The following is a 23,174-nucleotide window of genomic DNA, read 5'->3' on the forward strand; positions in this document are numbered from 1 at the left end:
CTGGGAACCTGAAGAGAAATGAAGTACTATTTCCTGTATCAATACATTTTACACTAACTAGGTCCTTGAGGAAGCTGAATCATGGGAAGCAATATCCCACTATTAGTTTTACTCCTCCTCGGTTCTCCCTGTACAAACTCTCCTGATTTCTTCTGGGAATTGGTGAAGAATGGCCATCATTTGTCTTCTCCTTCCCCTGCCTGCTGCCCCAACCAGATCTTGGATTCGCTCAGCAAAATCCACTTCAACCACCTGCCATAAAAACTGAAGCCAGTGATTAGGTTTAGAAAATCTCCGTGAGGGCAAGGCCCAATGCCAAGGGCAGTAAAGTACAGAATGGATTCATCTTTAAAAGTGATTTCCTGTGGGACTTGCAGAATTGTGTTGTGTCTAGTTGAGACATGATAAAACTCTATAGTGTGCAATGTAAGACAGCTCACTAGTGGAATCATTTTGGACAGTCTAGTTCAGGAAAAATAATGGTTAGACGCATAAATGAGTAAGTCTTTTGGGCTGTCCCCTGACTGCTTTAAAACATTTATTTTTCGATGCGAAGATTTGTCATTGTTTTTGAATACTGTGTGTTGTTCCTATGAAGAAAGCACAGTCTCTGTCATAAGTTGTCTACACGAGAAACTCGGATGACAGATGAATAAAGTTGCTAGACTAATGGAGGAAATTGTCGGCCTGAGCTTGCAATGGTGGCATGGGATTGCTAGTAGGGATCTCCATGATTTATGTGTGTAGTTTAGCATGGAGATGTTGATGTTGATTGCCACAGTGGAGAAGGGCCTTGAGACCCCATGATGAATGTTGGGTATTAAGTGAGAGGGGTTGTAGGGATTGGCCTGCACCCAGAAGGAGCCCAGTATTACTAATGGTACGTTTGGGAGGCTCCAAAGGGATTGGATGGTAAGCCCAGGTAAGGGTATGCTTCCCTTGGTTGTGACAGAGGTACTGGGCAGGAATGGAAGTACAAAGTAAGGTCAGCGCAGAGTTCTGGGGAGTGATCGACCAGAATGGTTCAGATCTTGCTTGCAGATGGCTGAGATGTTGGCAGGCTGGCAGGGTTAGTAGAGTTGTGACTGTCTGAGAGTACGACTTAGTGCTGAAAGACATTCCTGCTGAGACATTGAATAGAGGAAGGGTGAGATGGGTAGTTAGACCACCCACTCCTGTAGTGTTGTGTGTCCTAGGAAAAAGAAAATGCCTCTCTTCTTCCCTTCTTCTACTGCTAACTTCTTTACCCCCTTCTCAATGATTCTTTTCATACTGAATTCCAATACCGCTGAAAGTAAAAAGATGATAAAGATGACTAATAAAGGTGAATTAGAAATACAATGATTGCAAGGAAACGGCATTTGAATTTTCAAAGAAATGTAGAACATGAACTTGAAATAAAGGTCAGACAGGTACTTGCAAAGTACACCCCACAGCATCTTTCCTAGTGGAGTACAACATGAAATGAGTGGCCATCTGCCATTGTTCACACTTCATTAGCACAGTTGATAAACCCAGAAAGGGTTTGAACCAAAGAATTGATAAAGAAAACCTATAATAACCCTTTATTTTACCACAGCATGAGGAGCCACGCTTGATGTATCTCTGCTTTTTTTCAGCTTTATCGGACTTGAGATCTCCCTAAGAAAGATACATGGAATCATGTGATCTTTCCTGATAGCCAGGGGCCCTGTGCTTACATAATGGATATGGGAGTGCACCTTATCTGATGGGCTATCAGATGTAGTTATGTTGTAGGGGGTGATTGTGGGACTACAGGGACTTTGGTAAAAGCCCAGTGCTCCAGGCAGCAGAAGCAGCCGATCAATCCTCAGATTCCTTCAAGATGAACACAGAGATCTTCTAATGAATCTTCCCAGTTCAAAGAAAGGAAATAAGACAGTTTTAGTCCTTACTTTTCCTTGTGGATAAAACATGCTCCGATCGATAATATTTGAACTGCAGCCGGGAGTAACTAGTTGAAGGGAAAGTGGCTTTTTTGCGCTGTGTTGCAGATTGTCTCAGGAAATCTTGTTGAAGTCGACTCATGTTGATGTAATCTCTCTGAGTGCTTACCAAGCCTGAAGGTTACGAACAGAAATCCCAGTGATGTTGTCGGGATTAAATTCTCTGCCATGGTGAAGCCCTTTCCGATGGAATCCTGCGTGGGCTCGGTCTAACGTCTCATCAGAAGGCAACACGTTTTTAAGCCACCCCCGCTGCGGTCTCACATCTCCAGCCAGCGCCCTGAGGCAGGGCTTGTCTGATTGATGCCCACAGACCCCTGTGTTGATCGTTCTCCCCATTTGCTGCTGTTTCCTAATTCTTCCATGGATCTGCTGGAGCAGTCAGGGCAGGGGTCAAGCTGTTAGCGGGGATGAAATGCACGTATTGATGACAGCGGTAATCCCTCTGCCACATCAGAGCTACCTGAGGATTCCAACTTTTGCCGTAGTGATCCTTCAGTTCAGCTCTCTGCACTTGCAGTTTCTAGGCCACACATCATGCCAAACGGATTCCAAGAAAGACATTCACTTATACAAAGAATAACTGTCGTTAAACAGAGGCCCATTTTTACCTCAGAATTTGAATTTGCCTTTGGGTCATTCTCCTGGCTGCGTTCTGTTTTTGCCATATGAAATTTTGTCTGCTTTGCAAGATATGTCGACACATCTTAGGTTATGCTATATAAGATTCGTATTCAATATTGGGTTCATGTCCTTAAATTTAACCTTCAATACTCAGAATTGGTGATGTAGTATCCCCACAGAGTAACGAGAGTTAAACGTCATCAAGGAAACATGATCAGTGAGAGTAAGGGCCTCTTTAGACCTATGACATTTTACAGTCGTGCGATCATCGTCTTGGGCGACGTCGCCGGCGACGGTATTTTTTGGCCGTCTAAAGACGATCAAAACAATCGTGCGACAGCAATAAACGGGAAATCCTCGAATTGTCGTGCGACTACCTCGGACCCAGTCGCACGACGTTCAGCGGGGGGCCTGTGGCTGTGTTTTTCTCGTCTAAAGAAGAATCGTCGCCGGCGACGGAAGTGGGTGATATGCTAATAAGCCTACAGCGTGCTGTTTCCTGTCCGGGAAGGAAAGTTTCTATCGTTTTCTTTGTAAATATGCATGCAGTCAGCAATGGAAACATATTTTTCTCATCCGAAACCGGTTATATTCCGGCGCGACGCCCTGCTACCAGTGGCTACTTCTCTAGTATGCCCCTATTCCTCGATCCCCGGGACATCCCCGGCGGCGGCCATGAACTCGGGTTAAATCCCGTCCGTCTCTGTACCAGCCTCAATCTCTTTCTTTGTTGAGCACCGTTCTCAACGTCTCATCTGCAGGGCAACAGTTGTTGCAAAGTCAGTAAAAGCTTCATCTTTTGACGAAAACAAGCGGTTCCCTCGCCATTTTGAATTTGAGTGCAAGAGGTCACTTTGGGTCACACGCGTACATCGATGGAATTCTGTGCCGCGGGGGTCCCGAGATATTTCCTGACCGTGTGTCTAAAGAAAACCGTCGCCTACGACGATGATCGAACGACTGTATAACATTGTAGGTCTAAAGTGCACCTAAGTGTGGGAGGAAGTTTAGTCATCAGAGGCCACACATGGAATGGGTGTTGAGATGAAGCTAGATCCGACATGTGGGGGTTGCTGAAATCACAGAGATTAGGGCAGCAGGCTTAGCTGGATGACAGTGAGGAAATTAGTGGAATGAGATGAATGTTTGGGGTGATACAGCTCAGCAGATAAATAAGCGACTAGATCAGGGATGGGATGGGGATAGGGAGAGGTATGTAATGAGGTCAGCGGGCCAGAGGATTATTGGTTGCTGTGGAAGCAATTAGTAGAAGATTTTTTAGAAACAAATTGTTTTAAGGTATCTGAGAAAGCAGTATGTACCTTAGGGGTGAGGAAGACTTGAAAAAATGTATCTAAATGTATCTATATTCTGTATCAAGGATGCTTGAATAACCTATTTTAGGCCTGTTTCTGGAAAAGAAAGTAGGGGACAAGATGGCAATTCAAAAATACCCTTTCAGTGTTTCACATATTCTGATGTTGTAATTTACATTCCTGTCTGTAATCCCCCTGGCCTTACATACACACATTTGCTGTTTGCTTCCAGTCTTGCCCCAATTTTTTGTTCCGCAAAAGCGCTTACCTGGAATAGAGCGATCAATCAGTTCTGCTACATTGAGATTCCAATCCATTAGAACAAGCTGGAACTGTCCCTAGAATAAGGGTCATTGACTAAGAAACATAACTTCAGCAATTTCCTAGCTGGTCACTAAGCAACCCAAAGATTACCCTTTCCCAAGTGCCAGCCTGCCTCCCCTTATTGCTTTGTTTATGGGTATAATGGACTCCCTGATCACAGGGTAAGCCAAGAGTCCATTATGATGGTGATTATCACTCATTTCCCTGGGTTTGTTTGTGTAAGCTGGGCTCATTACAGACATACAACTGATCTTATCACCCCTGGTGTTTGTCTGGGGAGGTTAATCTCCAAGCAGATCCACACCGGGCGCGAAAATCGTAGTATGCTAGCCAGAGAAGGTCCAGTCAGCCAGAGAGGGTCCAATAGCCCGGTAGGGATCTGCCCTTAGACGGACCTGAACAAGGTTATTAACACGCAATTGTTACCTAATCTCCCCGGAGTCAAACTGCGCTTAGAAAGAAGGTGCGAATTGTGCCGGCGTTCGAAGCCCGGCGCCCGTCATGGGTCAGCTGCGCACTGTCTCACAGTTACCCGGCAGGTTTGAATTCCAGATAACAATGGAAGCAAGCAAGCGCTGGTGGACGGAAAGAGTCCGCCGTAATTTCCGTGCTATCTGAAAGTTTGAAATTAGGGAGACTCAACTTGATGCCATTCTAGCATGTCTGGAGAGTAAAGATGTATTTGTTGGGATTGCGACGAGCAAGGGGAAATCCCTGTGCTACCAAATTGCATTCCGCTGTGTCTGCCGTGAAACAAAACTTGTTTCGATCGTCTCACCGTTACGAGCGCTAATCAGCGACCAAGTAAGGACGTTGTAGAGAATTCTCGATCCACCGGACGACGCCATGGCTTCTGCCATAACTCAAGACATGACAAACGACAAGACTCGGGTTTTACTGAACTGAATATAGACGCGAGAATCTGACTCTCAAAAAGATACAAAGACACTGAAAGATGGCGGTGTTTCGGCGTGGCTTTGCACCGCATCCAAGCGTGAAAGAATGGCGAAAAACAGATTCCAAGTTGTGGTTAAAAAAAAGACACACCAAGCATTCACATGAATAAAATGACATTTGAATCAATTATGGTTTAACATTAAGCTTGAAACTAATGGTGCAAATTTGTCTAACGGAAAAGTCTGTATGTCGATACCTTTGCTTTGATGCGTTGTGATGCGGTGTGTTCCCGCACTATTGTATCTGAGGGGAAACACTCCTGCTGTGAAATGGCGCGGCCGGCCGGGTTCGTCCCAGATTCAGGGTTGTAAAACGATAATCCCTGCCAATTTTCATGTTGGAGTTAAGCAGGCACGAGGAGGAGTAGAGGCACCTTTCTCAAAAGGTTGCCCCTCCTCGTGCCGGTTAATAACCTTGTTCAGGTCCGTCTAAGGGCAGATCCCTACCGGGCTATTGGACCCTCTCTGGCTGACTGGACCTTCTCTGGCTAGCATACTACGATTTTCGCGCCCGGTGTGGATCTGCTTGGAGATTATGGGGAGGTGGCTATAGGGTGATAATCTCTAGCGGAGGAGATGGTTATCTATTAGTACCTCATTATCATTAGAATTAACATGATGGCTCTAATCACTGTGTGCAAACAAGGAGAAGAAGCCATGCTGGCCAATCCAGGCTCTCAGCTCATTTTTGCATAAGGCCTTTGTGTCTTGCTATGAAGTGCATTCAAGCAGCATTTGAGGGTCTGAACTGAAGCAAGCCGCTATAGCAGAGGTAGTAGAGTTGTAGTTTCTTGCGTGATTGTGTTTCCGGAGATTGTATCTGTTGCAGATGTTGTAAACCTAACAACAGGATTATCACACCTGTTAGGAGTGTGGGTGTGTATTGTAATTCTGTTGTCTGGTGTCCGTGCAGACGATGTCTGAGCAAGGCTGTTCAGGTTTATGCATGCTTGTGGCTGCTGAGTATTTTGTGGTACATTATCGGAGTTCCTAGTAAGTCACCGTTCCTCCACCTCTACGTGATAGCTGGACATGGACAGTGGTTTCTTACGACTTCCATGGTGAACGGATGTGGGAGTGAAAACCTACATGAACTGGACGTTTCTGGACTGGAGTGTGTATTGTGTTATGAAACCAGCTGCATTGTCTGAAGCCGTTAGCTGCAGTGGACTATTGTGTACCTATTGTGTACCGTAAGACATCCCTGAGGAGGTGTTGAAACCAGTAGCAAAGTCATTTCCTGCTGGAATCTACTTGGAAAAGGTAAGGCTCTTTGCTTTGGCTTAAAATTTGTTTAGATATGACTCAACCCCCCCGGGCACTGCCCTCTAGCAGTGTTGTTGCAGAACATACAAACTCACCTCCCATTTTTCTTGGATGTGTATTTTAGTGGGAGTGTGTAGTCAGACTGTAATAACATGCGGGCAGGGGAGGGTAGGTTTGGAATGAAACAACTGTTGGTTTGGGTGGAAATTGAATTTTGATTTACGACTTAGAGTATGTTCGTACCTGTCTTCAGTGTCAAAGCCAGCGCTTTAATCAGTGGATCTGCCTGGTGTGTATTTAGTTAGCAGTGAAGAAGGATTTCTTGAGGGGACAGAAAAAACAAAGAACTCAGACAGAACAAGAGTTGTTGATTTATCTTTGTCTTGCTGGCTAAATACTCTTGAATCAACATGACATTTCCTACCTGTGACTGATAGAGTCTTGATCCCAGTTTACCATGTACGACACTCCCGTTGTATATGAACCAAGTAGATGTTATAAGTTTACTGAGTCTTTCATCTGGACTGGTGTAGGTCTATGCTAAAGAGTCAAAGCCAGAGAGCATTGGCCTGTGGTTCAAAACTGTTAAGCTGTGTTGTGTGTTTTAGCATAGAGCTTCTGCAAGAAAACATGGAAACTAAATCCAAGGTTGTAGCTATATACTTCACTGGTAGCCCGATTTGCCCCCAAATATCTGTTGCTAAAAAAAAGTAAAAGGTATGTTTAGCAAATTAACGGGGTACAATATCTGGGCATGTCTCTGCCACACCAAACAACCTTGCCCTTGAAAACTATCCATTGCTGCCCCCTAGACATTTTAAAGAACCTCTTCACCGTGATATGAAAACAAAAGTGGTTGATGACATGCGGCTGTTTTGTTTAGACCAGCAGCAGTGCACAGAGGGTGTACAGTGCCAGTAGGTGTGTAAAGCAAGGCTTCCTGCACTGTTTGAACAAGAATCAGGGCAGGATTATGTGAAGGAGCCTTTCTAACTCCTTGTGGACATGATCCCCTGGATTGGTCACCACGCCCTTTGTGTTTTACTAAAAGTCGTGACACATACGAAAGTTCAACACATTCTTCAAATACTGGTATCTTCAAATACAGTAGCCTAGATTTGCAGCCACACCAATATTTTTCTTTTTATGTGTCATGGATTATTTTGTTCGTATTGAATTGAAGAATATAGACAATTCTGTTGTGATGTAGGAAAGCATGTTGTATTAAACACAAAGCCATTAGAATAGAAAAAAAAGAGTGAGGTAGGTCCGCCAAGTTGTTTTATGCTTCGTTTTTGATTTGACACAAAACACTGCATGACCCTTAGTGAAAGGTGATCACTTGAGAAGGTTGTTCTTAGGTTTACCAACCAGGCGACATGTTATCAGTGCTTTGCATTAGTACATGCAGAATGTAAATATTTACAAGTATTGCTGACACATCTGGGCTCAGTCCTCAATGGGTTGATTAGCAGTGAATGGAGCTTTTCGTCAGTTACAGGAGCATGCGGCAGTGCCGCTTACCTGCCAGAAAACAAAACCTGTTGAAAGAAGTGCTTTAGAAAGTCTCAAGGGTTACAAAGGTGTCTGTTGACAGGACAGATTACATGTAGGTTTACCTACCTGGGACAGAGTGGTGTCGTACCAAATTCCCCACCTCACAAATTCCTTTCTAAAATGTGATTTGGGATCAACTCCGTTTCAGTGTGATTCATGGAGAATATTTTGGCAATATTGCACACGCATTTGGCTAAGACATGCACTTAGATTGATGACGATCACTACAAGGAAATTGACAAAACTCTCTTTATGGCATTTATCATATGAATCAGTGCATGGTGGGAAAATTCTGGAGAAAAAGGTTTATAGCATTTTTTTGATACTGTCCTGCAACACTATGTTCCCTTGAGAATGCCCTAGGGATTAGCAGCTGTGTAGGTTTTGGTTAATTGAACAATAATAACAGGGAATTGTTAGGGTATTGTTGGCCCAACAGTTGGTAATGGTTGAGTGAGAACTTGTCAGGCACCTCAATTAGGAGCCATGCCTGACTGAAAAGCTGCACCTGCCTGTGGTGTCTGGACTAGAGTTGGTGGGATATTTCACTAGACCTGCTTTTGGGGGCATTTTCAGGTAATTTGTGTCCTTTCTGCTTGGTTTAGAACGTGCGTAGAGCTGCCAATATGGCGGATACTCTGGTGGGACACTGAACCACCTGCTTAGCACTGATGGATTTCTAATTCATTCAGGTATTCTTAGACTGTTGATTTTCTCATATTTATTGCAGCCAGCGCGCTTATGGATACTGTCATGTCCTCAGACCGTTATCTACTAACAGTGAACTAACTCACCAGTAATAGCTACCAAATCTTAGACTAGAGGAAAATGCAGTAGTTAACCGGGATAGGGACAGTCTCAGTTCTTGTCACTTTTTATAGATCGTTGATGTTTCTTCCAGTGGATAAATGAAAATCAATTGAATTGCTTTATATATAAGCTACCCCTGAAAGTGAAGTTGAAGATATTGTATGAATTTGTTGCTGCTACAGCCCCAGATGTGTTGTAAACACAACTACATAGTACATAACTCCAACTCTACCTCATCACAAAGGGGGCTTTGGCATTCACACAGAGCGTTGACCTTTGGACGTGACCTTGGTATTTATGCTTCATGCAACAAATTGAAGGAGGTTTTTACAGTGCACACTAATCTGTGCTTTTATGGAACCCCTAACCATAATGCCATAAGGGGACTAGGATGGATGGCCGCTATCATAAACCCGTCAGCTCCCTTCAACCAGGAGGCCTGCCAGCTGTTTTAGCTGTTTCCCTTTTAGGACCTTTTTAAAGAGGAGTCCCATACTGTATATAGGACATTTTACGGGCTCATAAATATGTTAGTACGTTTTTTGTTGTAGTAAAGCGGGATTGACAAAACAAGTATGTTGGGATTGGATTGGTTTAGGCGAATGATGGCTCACAGAATAATGGTAGATCGCTAGATGTCAAGGTTTTTCGGTTGCTGTTTCTTTTTTTGTGACTATTACATCGATCTGATAGCTCTATGTGAGACAAATGGCATGATCAGGGTATTACTATTAGACTTCCTTCTTTTAATGTGATAATCATGGCGGTGTAAGGAGATAAATCTTATTGAGAAGTGTCAGAGTGTTATTCATATTTGTCTAACAAGCTGAAAAGAAGCAGGCCTTTCTTGAATTTTGTGTAACCTTATGCTTCGTCCTTGGCACTGGACTTGGTCTTTGCTTTTATATCAGCCCCTATAGGGGTCTATGACTTCATCGAGTTTCTCCTAGAAACAAGCTGAAGTCCTAGCTGGAGATAGTTGATAACCTACTCAGGGTTTTATGTACCCACACTACATTGTAACAGTGTCTTCCTTGTTTGTGGGTTTAAAGGATCATAAAGTTTTTACACCTTGGACTGGGAATCAGTAACTGCTGCTATAACCTTTCTCATATTTCGCCCAATCTGTCCCTTGGGTACAGTTTCCCATGTTAGTTGGATACTTAACTTTTTTTGTGGGGCCATAAAGGCTTACAGCTTTCAGTTGGTTTTATTTTGTGCTACGTCTCATAAAGTTTTACAGGGCTGTGTGTGTTTGAAATTTGAAGCCATTGCCGAGGTCCCATAAGAGCTTCTCACCTTTGAGCGTAGCCATCACTCCGATTTGATGTAGATTTTAATGCCACGCGACCAACAGCCAGTTATGTGAGGTAACCTTCAAGTTCAATCACTACCAAATTGCGCAAGGAATTTACGGACTTGCTTTTAGGTTTTACACAGAATGAAAACACTTACCAGCAAGGACATACTCCTGTATTCAAGTAGAGCATGTCCATTTAGCGGTTCCATCTAATGTCAATGAAATAGACCATCTCTGATTGATCCATTAACCAAAAATTCACCTCAATCGCACTTGCATGTGACCAAGGTTGCTGGTGATCATGGAAAGGAACAAGTGCATCAGGTGTCAAGGGCATCGCTATTCGCTAATGGCTACAGCATACAGATGAGATTTGGCCTGTAATGTTGTTGAGGATGTATGACTCTAGGCAAAGGTAATATTGAAGATGGGGTGGGGTAGGGGATCAAAGATAGTAGTATCATAGTCTCCTCCTCCCCTGTATTTTATTTTATACCTTTATTCTATGTCCATTGTCCTTATGTCAATTGGATCTGTTGATTGCTCAACTTCAGAATCAAGCACAAGGTAGCACGTCAGCCCCCCTCCCCCCAATCCTTCCATTCACCCTTCCCTCCTGTTATCTAGAGCCCCCACCTATCTTATGCAGTTATGGTATGAAAAGTTATAAAACAAAGTTTAATCTGTGCTTACTCCCACATGCAGTTAGCATGGCCGCTCCCTGGGGTAAAGATCCAATCTTCCCCGTGCAGACAATTGGTTCTGGGGAGTTGGCTTATCTTCACAAGGATATAAAGCCTTCCTGTAATGAAGCAAAACTGGGTTATTGCTGCCAGTACCACAGCTCTTAACCCCTCACCCCTCCCCAATTCCCTCGCGGAGCAGCCGACTAATGTAACAATTACAGACAGTGAGCGGGAAATGGAAAACATTTTCCTATCTGGCCTGGGGGCCACGCAGGGCGAGGTCAGGTCAGCAGCCCTACGTGATAACACTTCCATTTGTTGGTAATCTGTTGTCGATCACTTCGCCAGCCTGGCCGCAGATTCAGTAGAGAATGGTTGTGGGCCTTTTGGGGAGGAAGTCTGAGCCTGCGTAGCCAAAATGACTTGACCTTCTGAACCCCATAGCCAGACTTGCTGAGGCATTCTAAGTGTATTTCCTAAGCCATGCAAACAGTAAACATGACAAACACACATAATCAGGTTGTATGAAAGAAAGCTAGAAAGAATTTATGTCAATACAAATGTGTGTACATTTTGTCAGAGCCTACCGCAAATAATCTAGCCCCGATAGTCATCGCTAGGTGATGTGATACAGTGATGTCCCTTCCAGTGGCCCTGAGGCTGTGACAAGTATAGATAGTGGGGTTTGCCTACAAGTCAATGGGCTCACAGGGGATTAATCTGTGTTGCCTCAGGCTGCCCAGTCATGTTTGGATAATGTTAAAATAGTACAGACAGCCATTTCCCTCCTCAGAACCCTCCCAGAGCCTGCTAGTGTCAAGTTGCCAGGCACCAGGGTGCAGTTGTCCTGTGGCGTTGTTGTATTGGAAGCTGATTTTCACTCTGGATTGTGCAATTCCTGATTTCCCTTGTTGATAATTGGGACTGTGTGGGAAACAGCTGTTCACCGATCCGTGGCCCTGGATACCAGAAGGGCTGGCTTCACGTAGCGGCGTCCTCCAGGTTTACGCTGCTGTTTTCGTGGCAGATCCGCTGACGTTTTGGAGTGTCGTTGTCTTGTTGCTTGGCAGTGTTCAAGCAGAGAGAAAGCCTTTGTTACTCCGGAAGGATTTGATGCGGCGATTTGTCAGAAGATTGTACTGGACGGGGGCCGCGCTGTAGGAATGATTGTGTCTCCCGGAGATATCACAGTCACAGAGTTTGGTCAGTACTGACAGCTATTCTACAGATGAAAATGAACACTCCAGGCTCTTTGGATGTATCCATCATATTATCCAGGAACGGGGAATAGAGGAGCTGCTCCTTACATTGTAGGTACTTCCAATGTTTAATTTATCACTGTAGAAGCTTTGGGGAGGGGGGGAATATGGTATACCGTGGTACTGTTATTGGTACAAACAACATAAATCAGGGAGGACTACATATGGGGTACACCAACCAGCAATAAAGAGAGGTACGTGTACTTCGACAATAACCCAACTCCGACATTTATGTGTTGTATGCCAGACTGAGAGATCCTCTGCACTTTTCTTTCTATTCTGCCCTCCCCCAAGTTGCCTGTTTTTACTGGAACATCCGGTAGGTTAGCTGTAAATATTCTTGCTCTGTCCTTGTTTTATTTCAATGTTGTGCCTCAATAAGCGCTTGATCCTTGTTGAATCTATTGACAACACGTAGAGCTTACCTCGTGACGTATCTGACTGTAATAGCCAGATGTGTCTCTGGGAAATACGAATTAAGAGCTCAATGGTGGACTAGTGGTCTTTCTAGTAATGTTACAGTGTGGTAATGTAAGATATTATCTGGTACACGAGCTTAGCTGGGCTTATGGTTATTGTAGACATTATGCTAAGTAGCAATCGTTGTGACCTTTATTGAATTTTAGTCAAGGCTATAGAAAAGATGCGTCAAAACAAACCCGCAACAGCTGCATGCCTGCAGTAACAAAAGTCATGCAATGATACACCATTTGGAAGAGCCATCAAATATTTCAAATCTCTCCCAGTGTGGTGTAAAGGGGGGAAAGTCTTTGTTGTAGGTATGTCCGTACATGCAGATATGCTCGTTGGGTAGACACCCGTATTGGCGATAAATTGTTCACATGCCATACAGGTCATCCTAGAACTGAAGTCCTGAAAGTAGGTTGTTAAACTCTGTTGGTAGATTATGTCTAATTATGCATGAAATTTGATTAATGTACTTGTGTCAAGGAGAGAAACCAGTCAGTGTTGATGTGATAAAAGAGACCCTGTGATGTTATCTAAAAGTAAAACGTCCTTGATCTTTAATGGTCACATGCCAGCAGAATTAAGTATTATCAGCATAAGGTGGATTAATTAATGATGCACTGTTGTTAAAATGTTTTAGCTGGTTTTTATCAGTATCCTATTCTAAAAGGAAGATTTCATTAAAAGGTTTTTCATCAGATTTAAAAGATTTATAACAATTATGAGTGATATTATCAGCAATAGCCTGTGATGTTTTATTTTTGTTTTTGTATGTCTCTATTACGTTATGATAATCATGCCATGGAGAAGTGCCTTTGTTATAAGTTGATTGGTGTTTATTCACCCAGTCTGGCCTGATGTAGTCCTGAGGTCAGCCATGATGAACTGGAGCAGGGGCCAATTTGACCCCTGACCTTGCACTGTGGACAGCTTGGCAGACCTGCTTTCTCTATGCTGATTGAGTCAAAGTCTAACCATCTGTCAGAGTTTATCTGCCAAGGGATAGTTCATTACAGGTCATTTTATCTATCCATTTAATGGAAACTTGAAGAATTGAATGGTGAGAGGTATCTATGCAAGGTTACTTTTACAATACTGCTACAATATTCGACAACAATTTTTGCGCTGTCTTTAAGTTTGTAGTGAATCAGTCGCCGCGAAAACCGCAATCATAAAACCACCGCCAACATTTTTACATTTACAACTTATGGAATTGCCAAGTATGAAATAAATTTTACAAACAGGAGAAAGATCTGAATTTAATGATTTGGTAATTCAACCCTCTCTGGTTCAGTAAACCAAGTTTGTTTTGAATTATGAAGAAGAGACAAAGTAGTTATCCTATCCAGTATTGTTTATAGCTACCATAAGAGTGATCAAGTGATAGTTTGTGAGAAAGCATTAGATGCACCAGAGTGGAACAGCATATTCCTCCTCAATTTGTGCATGTAGGATATTTCATCCAACAACCAGGGATGGGTTCCTCCATAATATGAATACCTATTAGTTGCTATGTGTCTCTTGGGAGTTTGCATGAGATGAAGGCTTTAGAGCTGATAGCTGGTAATATTCTCAATGGGACCCTCCGCTGTCACTCACTCTTCTGGGCTGACAGATCACAGCTTCTGGTTTTGGAATATATGGAATAATTTTAGGTGACGTATTTCTCACTCAGCCTAGAGCTTGTGTTGTTTCCTTACCGGGTATTTTGTTTCAGTGATGTTAACGGTCACTTTTTGGGTGTTTGTTTAGTTGGAAGTGTTGTGGTAGATTTTGATCAGTGACTTTCTTTTCACTGTTCTGTTCAAGCATCCACATCTGTGCAAAGCAGCAAATGGATTTCTGCATGCCCCTGCCAATTCCAGATCCCCAGCTCTTTGCAGCAGTTGCTTGGAATTACATTCAATTACGGCCAGCGAAATGCAGGAGGGGAATTGGGAGGGATTCGGTATCCAAAAATTGCATTTTGGGCACGACTTGGGATGTTCATTGTATCAAACTCCTTCCGAATTGGCATCCTGGGACCGCTGTGCAGTTAGTCATCGCTGCTTACGACAGACGAGGGACTTAAACCAGCCGGGCGATTAGAGACTTTTAATAAGAAAGGATCCCTCAGCCTATTCCACTCAGTTGACTTTTATGGCAGACTGCAGGTGGAGGGTGTTATATGGGCGCATATTACAACCAGGGGCATTAGGCCGCACATTTGTTGTCAGCACGAACATCGTCAAGCAAAAAAACGACAGCTCTGGAGGTACCTCCGAGGATTCCTCCTCACCTGAACATAAATCTGTTCATCACTCACTAGAGGAAGATTTAAACTTAAGACAGATTTTTACTGCTCTCCATTGCATCCCCAGAGGCCAACTAGAGGACGATTATGTATGGAAGCATCTTTTGGGAAGCCATAAAAAAGCTGGAAGTCATTTGTCTTGTCCAAGGTAAAATGAGACTGAATTTATGCAAGGCAAACTTTCTGGAGGGCTGACAAGTTTGTCATATTCGGTTTGATTTGAAGGAGGTGGGATGTGTTGGCTGCTATCTTTCTTTTGTACCCCTGGGTTAGATAAAGTTGTAGTTGACTAGCTGTCTGGGAAACAAGGATATCTTGCTTCTCAGATGATGATACATATCCCATCTGTTGTTGTCGATCATGTGAGCTGTATTTGCTGGTTATACTTGAACCTTTTCCTTTCCTTGGTACCATACATCGTTTGCTGAAATATGCTGCAAAATGAAAATTCTCTGTTCAAAAGTTTCAGATTTTTACAGCTTTTACCTGTGTGATAATTGAATGACAATGTCGTTTTCTGAGATTTCACAAGAGCAAGGAAAATATGTTCATTCAAAAGATTCGTGAATTGGCTCTGTGGTGGGTGTGTCTCCTTTTCTATGCTGAACATATTGAAGTTGACAGGGAGCTTTTGAACAAATCTTTCGAAGATTGGAATATGAAAGACCGCAAATGTCACATTTAAATATGAAACTTTGAAAGAGTAAAAAACATTCTTTGAAATTGAGTGACATGGGGGCTTATTGATACCTTGTCTGGACATGCTTGTTATGGAAAATGAATTATCCTGTTCTATCTTTGAAGACAAAAAGGGCATTTCAACAATATCATATTTGTTATTTTCTCCTTGACATCTCTGGTAGACCCTTGGCCTTGCCTAAGATCACTGATAGGTTCCACATGTCTGAAGTCAGCCCCTGGCCACCATGAAAGGCTGATGCCCGCTGACACCCTGCTCAAATCCGCCTTTGGTTTCTTCCAGTTTCAGCCTGCATATTTTCTGAATAAATAGCAGCCACTGCTGTAGGGGATATGGGCTTCAAAGCCCCATAAGCTATACACCACATACTAGGGCATGAGGGCTTTTATTCCTTGCCAAGCAGGCTTTCATGCAGTGTCAGTTCTAATGCCTCCAGCCTGTTCTGTGAATGTCGGTAAATCCCTTACCATCCACCCAGATCCTCTAGCTTTGGACAGGGCTTTAACTGGCTTTGAGAACTGCTATTGATAGCCAGTGTGACAGGCGGTATATGGGTGTCCAGTTTTGGGGGCTGAAGTGGTTGGTTCCTCTGGCTGACAAAATCAGTGTAGTTCTTGGTTTCGGACTGAATACACGTACGGTATCCTTAGAAAATTGAGCATAGGTTGCGTATATTGCGAAGTCTTGCTTTTACACATGTGTCTGACTGCTCCATTGCTTTCCTGCTTCTTGTGCATCGCAGCAAGTGTGTCTTGACTACCTGGGTGGCTTATGTTCTACAGTCTGGAATAAGACTTGTATGAATTTATTAGCCAGGTGACAGAAGTGGTCAAAGGTGACTCCTGGGAGTCCCTGGGTCCTGCAGGGAGGCTGTTTGTTACACATAGGCTCCTGTCTAGAATGCTATGGTAAGACAACTACCTCTTGAGCAATGTTTTTAGACAGTTGAATGTAGCAATGTACAAAATATATGGATTTAGTGTTATAATTTGTGATGGGCAGGTCAGCAAGTTCATGTAGAGTAGAGAAGACTAATAGAGTCTTCAGTTAGGTAGGAGTTTTTTCTCCAGCTTAAATCATTATCTAGCTCTTCTTCAGCTGACTGTCACATTGGGTTTGTAGGGGTGGTCCAGTGCTCTGTGGTTGTACTTGACCGGATGACCTTCCATGAACTTGCTTAGCTAAAAGCATGTGTAATACCAAGTAAATTCATTGTGCATGCACAGTGCTGGGTGTGTATAAGATCAATCATTCACACAGCAGTGCTGCAGAAGGTCTCTTTTCCAAGCCTCTGGTTTCCTTTCAATTCCTGCCTGTGTTTTAGATGGTTGCCAGTAAACAGTATGGCCATGCTCAGTGTGTGACCATTTGGCATGAAATGGATTTTAGTCAGGTCTGGGCATTTTGGTCTGTGGTACCAAAACCAGATGTAACTCTGGACAGAAGTCTTCACCTCATCCAGACGTCCTGGAGCGTGAGCCATTATGACTGCCATGAGCGATACTGACAAATTTGCTGACTTCCACCAGGATTTCTGTCAATAATTTTGCCTTGTGCCATCCATGTTACAAAGGCGCCATCTATCAGAAGTTTACCAAAATTGCAGCACCTCACTGCAATTCTGTTACCCAACACTTGCTGGCTTCGATTTTGGAGATTGCAGTCCTGTTTATATCTCACAATAGATGTGATTGCATCTGTTGTGAGATCTATTGAGAGATGTCCACAATGCAGCCTTCATCAGTACATATGTTTGCCTGTTAGAAAACACACAAACACAACAAACTACACATTGGGACATTTATTTTTCATCGCAAATATTTTTGAATATTATGTTTATCTATTTGACAGTATTTTTGTAAATAACTAACTTGTTTTTTTCTCCATGTGTTACAGAATTCTGACGCAGGCTCAGAAAACCTCTTCAGAGCAGTCAACCCACCAGTAACAAGACGTAAGTTCATAAGACTGCATTTCTGTTAATGTATATGTTGCATACATGTATGTACATGTATATGTAGTTTGCCTGTGGGTGAGATACATTGTCATATACGTATAGATGATTGGAATCACTGTCTGTCTTTAGTTGGCAATAGATAACAATGGATTCACATTCAAACTTCCTTCAGTTTAGAAGATTACTCTAAATGTATGTTATGTCCAATAATTATTGAAACTTGTCAGTACAAATAGGCATGTTTGTTTTCATAATTGTAATTTTCCAGCACTTGAGTAGAGCTGTCTTCAGTGTATGAATATATAATCCAAGGATTGTCTAATATATCTTGCTCAGAATATTATGTATTTGATAGACAATTTATATAATGGGTTAAGGAGACAATTTATTTAATGGGTTAAGGATGATGTGCTTGCCTAAGGAAACAATGGACCACCCCTGTAATGATTTAGAGAGTCCAGACCATTTGTGGATAATGGAGATGTGAATCTATTTCCCTGACTGCTTCGCCCTGCTCTCATTTCCTGTACAAGGGGCTGTGTGATTGGGAGCCATGGTAACTGCTTAGGACTTGTTACAGACCAGTTTGCTCTGCTGTCTACAGCAATTTTGCAGAACAATTTCCCTAACTGGTCTCATTATCAGTCATTTCCTGGACAGAAGACAGGCCTTAGCCTGATTGGTAGTCATAGCAACATCAGGGTCAGGGGGAAGGGCAGAAAAGCGGCCATTAGAACTAAGTGCTATGCAATTGCCGCCATTTTGGGTCGTTTGGGGGGAAACACCATTTTAGTGGTTAATGGGGTGACGGATGTTAGATTTGAATTTTCCAAGGTCAAAATTCACGTCAAGATTTGAATGATTCTTACAGCAAGTGTCCTTGGATTGAATTCATCTTCAGAGAATTGCCAGCCAGGTAGGGGATATGAGAAAGCAGTTTGTACAGTGATGTGGCGAAAGTTTTGGCAGAAAGGCCATCATAACACCAATAAAATCCCGCGATATGACCCGAGAGTGGTTCCCATGGCGAACGTATGACTCCACGACTCTAACTTACGGCCATCTAATAAAAAAAGAAACAGCCAGTAATGGTTCCAAAGTGGATGAAGGGCCAAAGGTCATAGGATGGAAGTTGGCACTTGCCCCTTTCAATTTTCCCAGGTGATCTTTGGAGAGTACATCAAGTTTTATAGAGATCACCCCATAGCGTGGCGGCCATTACTCCTGAAATGTCACCATAAAGGTTCGAGATCCGTTCTTCTGATAGGAGATAGTTTAAAAAATGTTGAACTCTGCGTAATAGTCGCGGGAAGGTTGGCGGTGCAATCGTGTGTGTGCTCTCTAACCACCTGGCAAAGTTTGGACTGGACATTCGAAAGAACACTTTTGGAATACTTTAAACCAATTCCTATATTCTCATGATACTATAAGCAGCACGTTTTTTCAAACAGTAAAAAATGAACGCTAAATAAATTGCATGAAACATTGTTCTATCTTCACGGCTAACCCTAAGGATTCCTACAATCTTTTCCCACTCGCCTAATAAAGTTAGCAGTGTCTAATTTAACGTACTTTCCCTTAACAGATGCCCTAAACTAGTTGTAAAGCTGCCATATTGTCCATTCGGGGGAGATTATTCAGATTACAAGAACAGTTGGAGCTGACCTGGGGGTTGACTTTAGGTGTGAGCGTAATGTTACTGGTCTGTGGGGGAAAATGACCTTTTCTTACATGTAGACATAGGGAAGGGTCAGTAGTTCAGCCGGCAGGCAAATTGTGCCCACATGTATCATAAAGGCATGCTTGGCCCATAAAGTTAACAGCCAGGTTATATTAAATTTCACAGTGACTTATGGATGCTTCAACAAGAATCAGGGCAGTCAGCAGAGTTGGTCTTTCTCTTTCTTGTCTTGTTTGGTGGAGATGAGTTGGATATGAACAGAATGCATAGTAACTTTGTGGATCAGCTGAAAGGTAAATTTATGTTGTTTTTCAAATTGAACTGTTTGCGTTTAGTATGCACTAGGCTGTCCTATATTCTTGGAAATATTTTATGGCTAATCAATCATAAGCAGGATATTTCACATGTTAATATGTTTTGACTGTGTCTAACTTGTATCCTTCAATAGAAGGGTGATTGGCCCTTAAGTATGACCAAAGGACAAGTTTCTTTCCTGTCATGGTCTGTAACACTTTGCGAGTCACTTTCTTAAGGAATCCTGGCTAAGAATTTCAAGACACCTGGATTTTTTCCTGTCAACAAGTTCCAGCCAATTAAGCTTCATATCTGTGGGTTCTTTCACCACAGGAGTGCCTGGTTATCACCTAAACCTTCTCCTGGCCTTATCTGGGCTCCACATGACCAGCTTCCAATTCCCTCGCCCTCTGGAAGGCCAAGTTCATGGCAATGTGTGCAACAACTCTCTCATTGCCTTTTCAAGCTCATTACTTGGTTGACTTGGAATAGTCTCCAGTTTCAACACGGCAAGGTCTTGCACTTTGTAAGTCAAGCAATTACGTGGGAACGTCGAACTCGGTGTGCAAGCAAGGGAGGGAGGGGGGTGTTTGGCACGTTGAGTCGTGGTGCAGTGTTGCATGTGTTCCTCTTTTGTGATACAGGACCGGGCAGTTTTCTGTCTGACACTTTGGTCAAATTTCAGCACGTTCCAATATGTTACACACATGTGCAGGGCGGACGTCCCTTGTGTGCCGAACAGTTGTTTTCTTCAGGCCTCAGGGTCGGGGTTATAGCAACAAGGGCGAAGGCAACATTTCCTGGGAACTGACAGGCCCAGAAACAACAGAGGGCGGCTCCTTGGAGAGGGTTCTGCTCTACGTTTTCCTCATGTTCAGTCCACTCAGACTCTTAGTAGTCTTACCAAATGATCCCATATTTCTGTTGTAATATGGTAAGAGCTTGAATGTGTTTCCTTGGGATTAGTTGAGTATTTGTGGCAGATTCACTTCATATCAAGGTCTTGTGTCATACAGTAGATAAGGAATCATTTGTCTAAGCCTTATGCTGAAAGGTACGAAACTGATTTCTTCCTGGCTGATGCCAAAAGGGACTGTAACTCTAAACTTAGCCTTGAGATGAAAAATCTCAGAGCAGGAACAATCGGGTCAATAGGTCGCAGGGATAATCCCACTGGCAGTCACTATTAAAATTCCTCACTATGTATGCACTGATACCAAGCCAGTAGTGGAAAGGTATTTCCGACCGCTGGTCCCAACACTTGCACCCCAGACCCTGGCATTTCCTTTCAAACAAGTTGCCTGCAAGGCCTCGTTTCCTGCTAAATACGTCACACATGACACTTCCTTAATCCACTGTGCTAGTCTCTTAATTAGAACTGAGGACAATGACATTTTCTGGTCAGAAGATTATAGCCTTGTCAATGAACTTCCCAGCTTGAGCCTTTGCCAGAAACGTCGATGACTTGAAAAGTTATTAGAATAAAGAGAAACAGCCCTGGTAATGTGGGTGGTATTCTGCCTGATGTCTAACAACTTTGCAGCTTTCCTGGTTCTCCATAAACTGAAGTTTCCCAGGTGTCTGGAAGTGTCATTGCCAAATATGCCCAGACGTGTGCTTCAGAGGCTGACAGGGAGAGTGGTTGTAGAGGAAGGGAAAGGTCTGTAGCTTGTGCCATTGTTCAGAAAGTAGTCTGTGTGGTACATGGGTGGGCGTCTTATTGAAAGGAGTAGACAGCATTATCCACACCAGGTAAAGAACTTTATTGTTTTTAAGAATGCTTAGATTAGTGAGATGACTTTGAACTTGGCCTTAAAATTCTGGATCCATCACTTCCTTCACAAGGTTGACTGTGTCAAATGACCGTATCAAACTTAGGACGGACTTAAAAACATTCCTGGGAACTTTCTTTTTCAGCCTGAGGTTCATCTCTTAAATTTCACACCTCAAGGCAGTTGTTCCTTTCTCAAGACTCTCTGCCTCTTAGGTATGACAAATAGGACACATGTTGAATCCCTTCCGCCTTTTTGAAATACCCCATTTCCTATGAGTATTGTAGGGGGAATTTTCAAGATGTTGCAGTGTAACTGTGAAATAGGTAATCAGTAGGTTCTGCCAGCCCACCCACCTGCATGTGTGTTATCTTTAATCTCCATGTAGCTACTTCAGAGGCACACTCAGTCCCGTCTCCATGGCAACCAGGAGATATTTATTCCCCCAAGAGGTGCGGGGTTAAGCTTCAGGCTTCTGTCCAAACCATCCTCCCATCTGGAGCTGGTGTTATGGATTAAGTGCATTATCAAAGGATCAACCCCATGCTTTGAACCTGCCCTCGGTTATCCGTAATTGTAATATGGGACATTTCTTTAAGATTACACTTTTAAAACAAGAAGAATGAAAGAGATAAATTTGCTTTGAATTTTTGAATTTTTCATCGGAGGGACAGGTAGACAAATCAAACATAAGAACTGTACTGCTTTGTTTACTGTGGCTAAGATGTACCTACATTGTATAAGACAGTTCTGTCAAGACATGGTCATACCTGGCCCAGGAAACCAGTGCTAACAGGTGATGATAGGATGGCTGTAGTTATCCCCAGTAACAGCTGTTTTTCCCTGCCTGATTTACAGGTTAATCCCCTGACCCCTCCACAGCAAACAGACATTACTCAGTACCCTCTGGGGAAACCAAAGGGCCAGCCGCCTGCTTAAAGTTCTTTTCCAAGGCCGAAGAACAGAATGTTTTGCTCTGAAATAGTTTATGTTGGCTGCTGGTTCAAATGGAAAGCATCCCATCAGTTAAAATCAGTTTTGCCCCTGACTGTGATTTGTTGCTCCTTCTTGGTATGCAAAATTCCCTTGGCCACGAAGGTTAAAACAGCCAATGAGAAATCACAAATATTGACTGGTAAAATCACAGTGCTAGAACTTTTTGCTGCTCCAGTGAAGTTTTATATCTTTATAGGATGTTTAGCTGAATGTTTAGAAATGTCCAAATAAAGAAATGAAAGTATCAATTCGACTTATTTCTTGCATCAGGAAGAAAGCCATCACAAATCATTTCAAATTCTTCCTTTTCTTTTTCGCTGAAAGAAACTGTGAGGATTGCCCCTTGCCATCAGACCAATTTGTGTTGTGTGGCTCCATGTACTCTCCAAGCAGAGGTTGAATGGGCAGATCGTCACCGTTTTATCATATGCAGTTTTATTTTTGTCGCTAGCCCATTCTAACTCAACCCGTTAGAATGGGCTAGCGACAAAAATAAAACTGCATATGATAAAACGGTGACGATCTGCCCATTCAACCTCTGCTTGGAGAGTAGCTCCATGCATTTTTGGCTCCTCTTGTATTTTTACTGAATCTTGATATTTCACAATATTGCCAAGAAATGGCCCACAGAACCCCATTTGCCTGTGGGGGCTACTTAGAAAAATAATCACCATCCCAGGGTACAGAACTCAGGAAATAAGTCACAAGGGTGACAGATAATCACAAACTTTTGCCATCAAGAATTAGCACTAATTGGCATAAACTTGACCTCCTGAACATTATAATGTTAGCTAGCAACATCTGGTACACATTTCCTTCATTTATTTGTTGACTTCAAAGTTTTCGGACCTGTTCACAAGGTCCTAATTGGAATTTCAGACACTCACAGAAAGTTCCGTGGAGATTTGTAGAGGCAGGAAACATTCACGACTTTATGTGATACTTACT

The 23,174-nt window shown here is 42.9% G+C and overlaps 1 protein-coding gene and 1 long non-coding RNA gene across 20 annotated transcripts in view; one reads left to right on the forward strand and one right to left on the reverse strand.

The window, feature by feature from the left end:
• The window catches only part of LOC136441901 (autism susceptibility gene 2 protein homolog), a 227,259-nt gene that overhangs the window by 177,236 nt on the left and 26,849 nt on the right, over nucleotides 1-23,174 (forward strand). For 18 of the 19 annotated variants that reach the window (XM_066438456.1, XM_066438480.1, XM_066438472.1 and 15 more), the window contains one exon: nucleotides 17,423-17,480. In XM_066438456.1, coding sequence (XP_066294553.1) covers nucleotides 17,423-17,480 — 58 coding nt within the window. Of the gene's footprint in view, nucleotides 1-11,560; nucleotides 12,117-17,422; nucleotides 17,481-23,174 lie in introns of those variants that run through there. The other variant, XM_066438591.1, reaches the window with a different exon arrangement.
• LOC136442030 (uncharacterized) lies at nucleotides 1,539-4,359 on the reverse strand. Its single transcript, XR_010756952.1, has 2 exons — nucleotides 4,176-4,359; nucleotides 1,539-2,365 (listed from the first exon to the last, which is right to left on the reverse strand). It is a non-coding gene; the product is annotated as an uncharacterized lncRNA (long non-coding RNA).

The sequence above is a fragment of the Branchiostoma lanceolatum genome, chromosome 1 (genome assembly GCF_035083965.1).
Source record: "Branchiostoma lanceolatum isolate klBraLanc5 chromosome 1, klBraLanc5.hap2, whole genome shotgun sequence".
In the NCBI taxonomy this organism is placed as follows: Eukaryota; Metazoa; Chordata; class Leptocardii; order Amphioxiformes; family Branchiostomatidae; genus Branchiostoma; species Branchiostoma lanceolatum.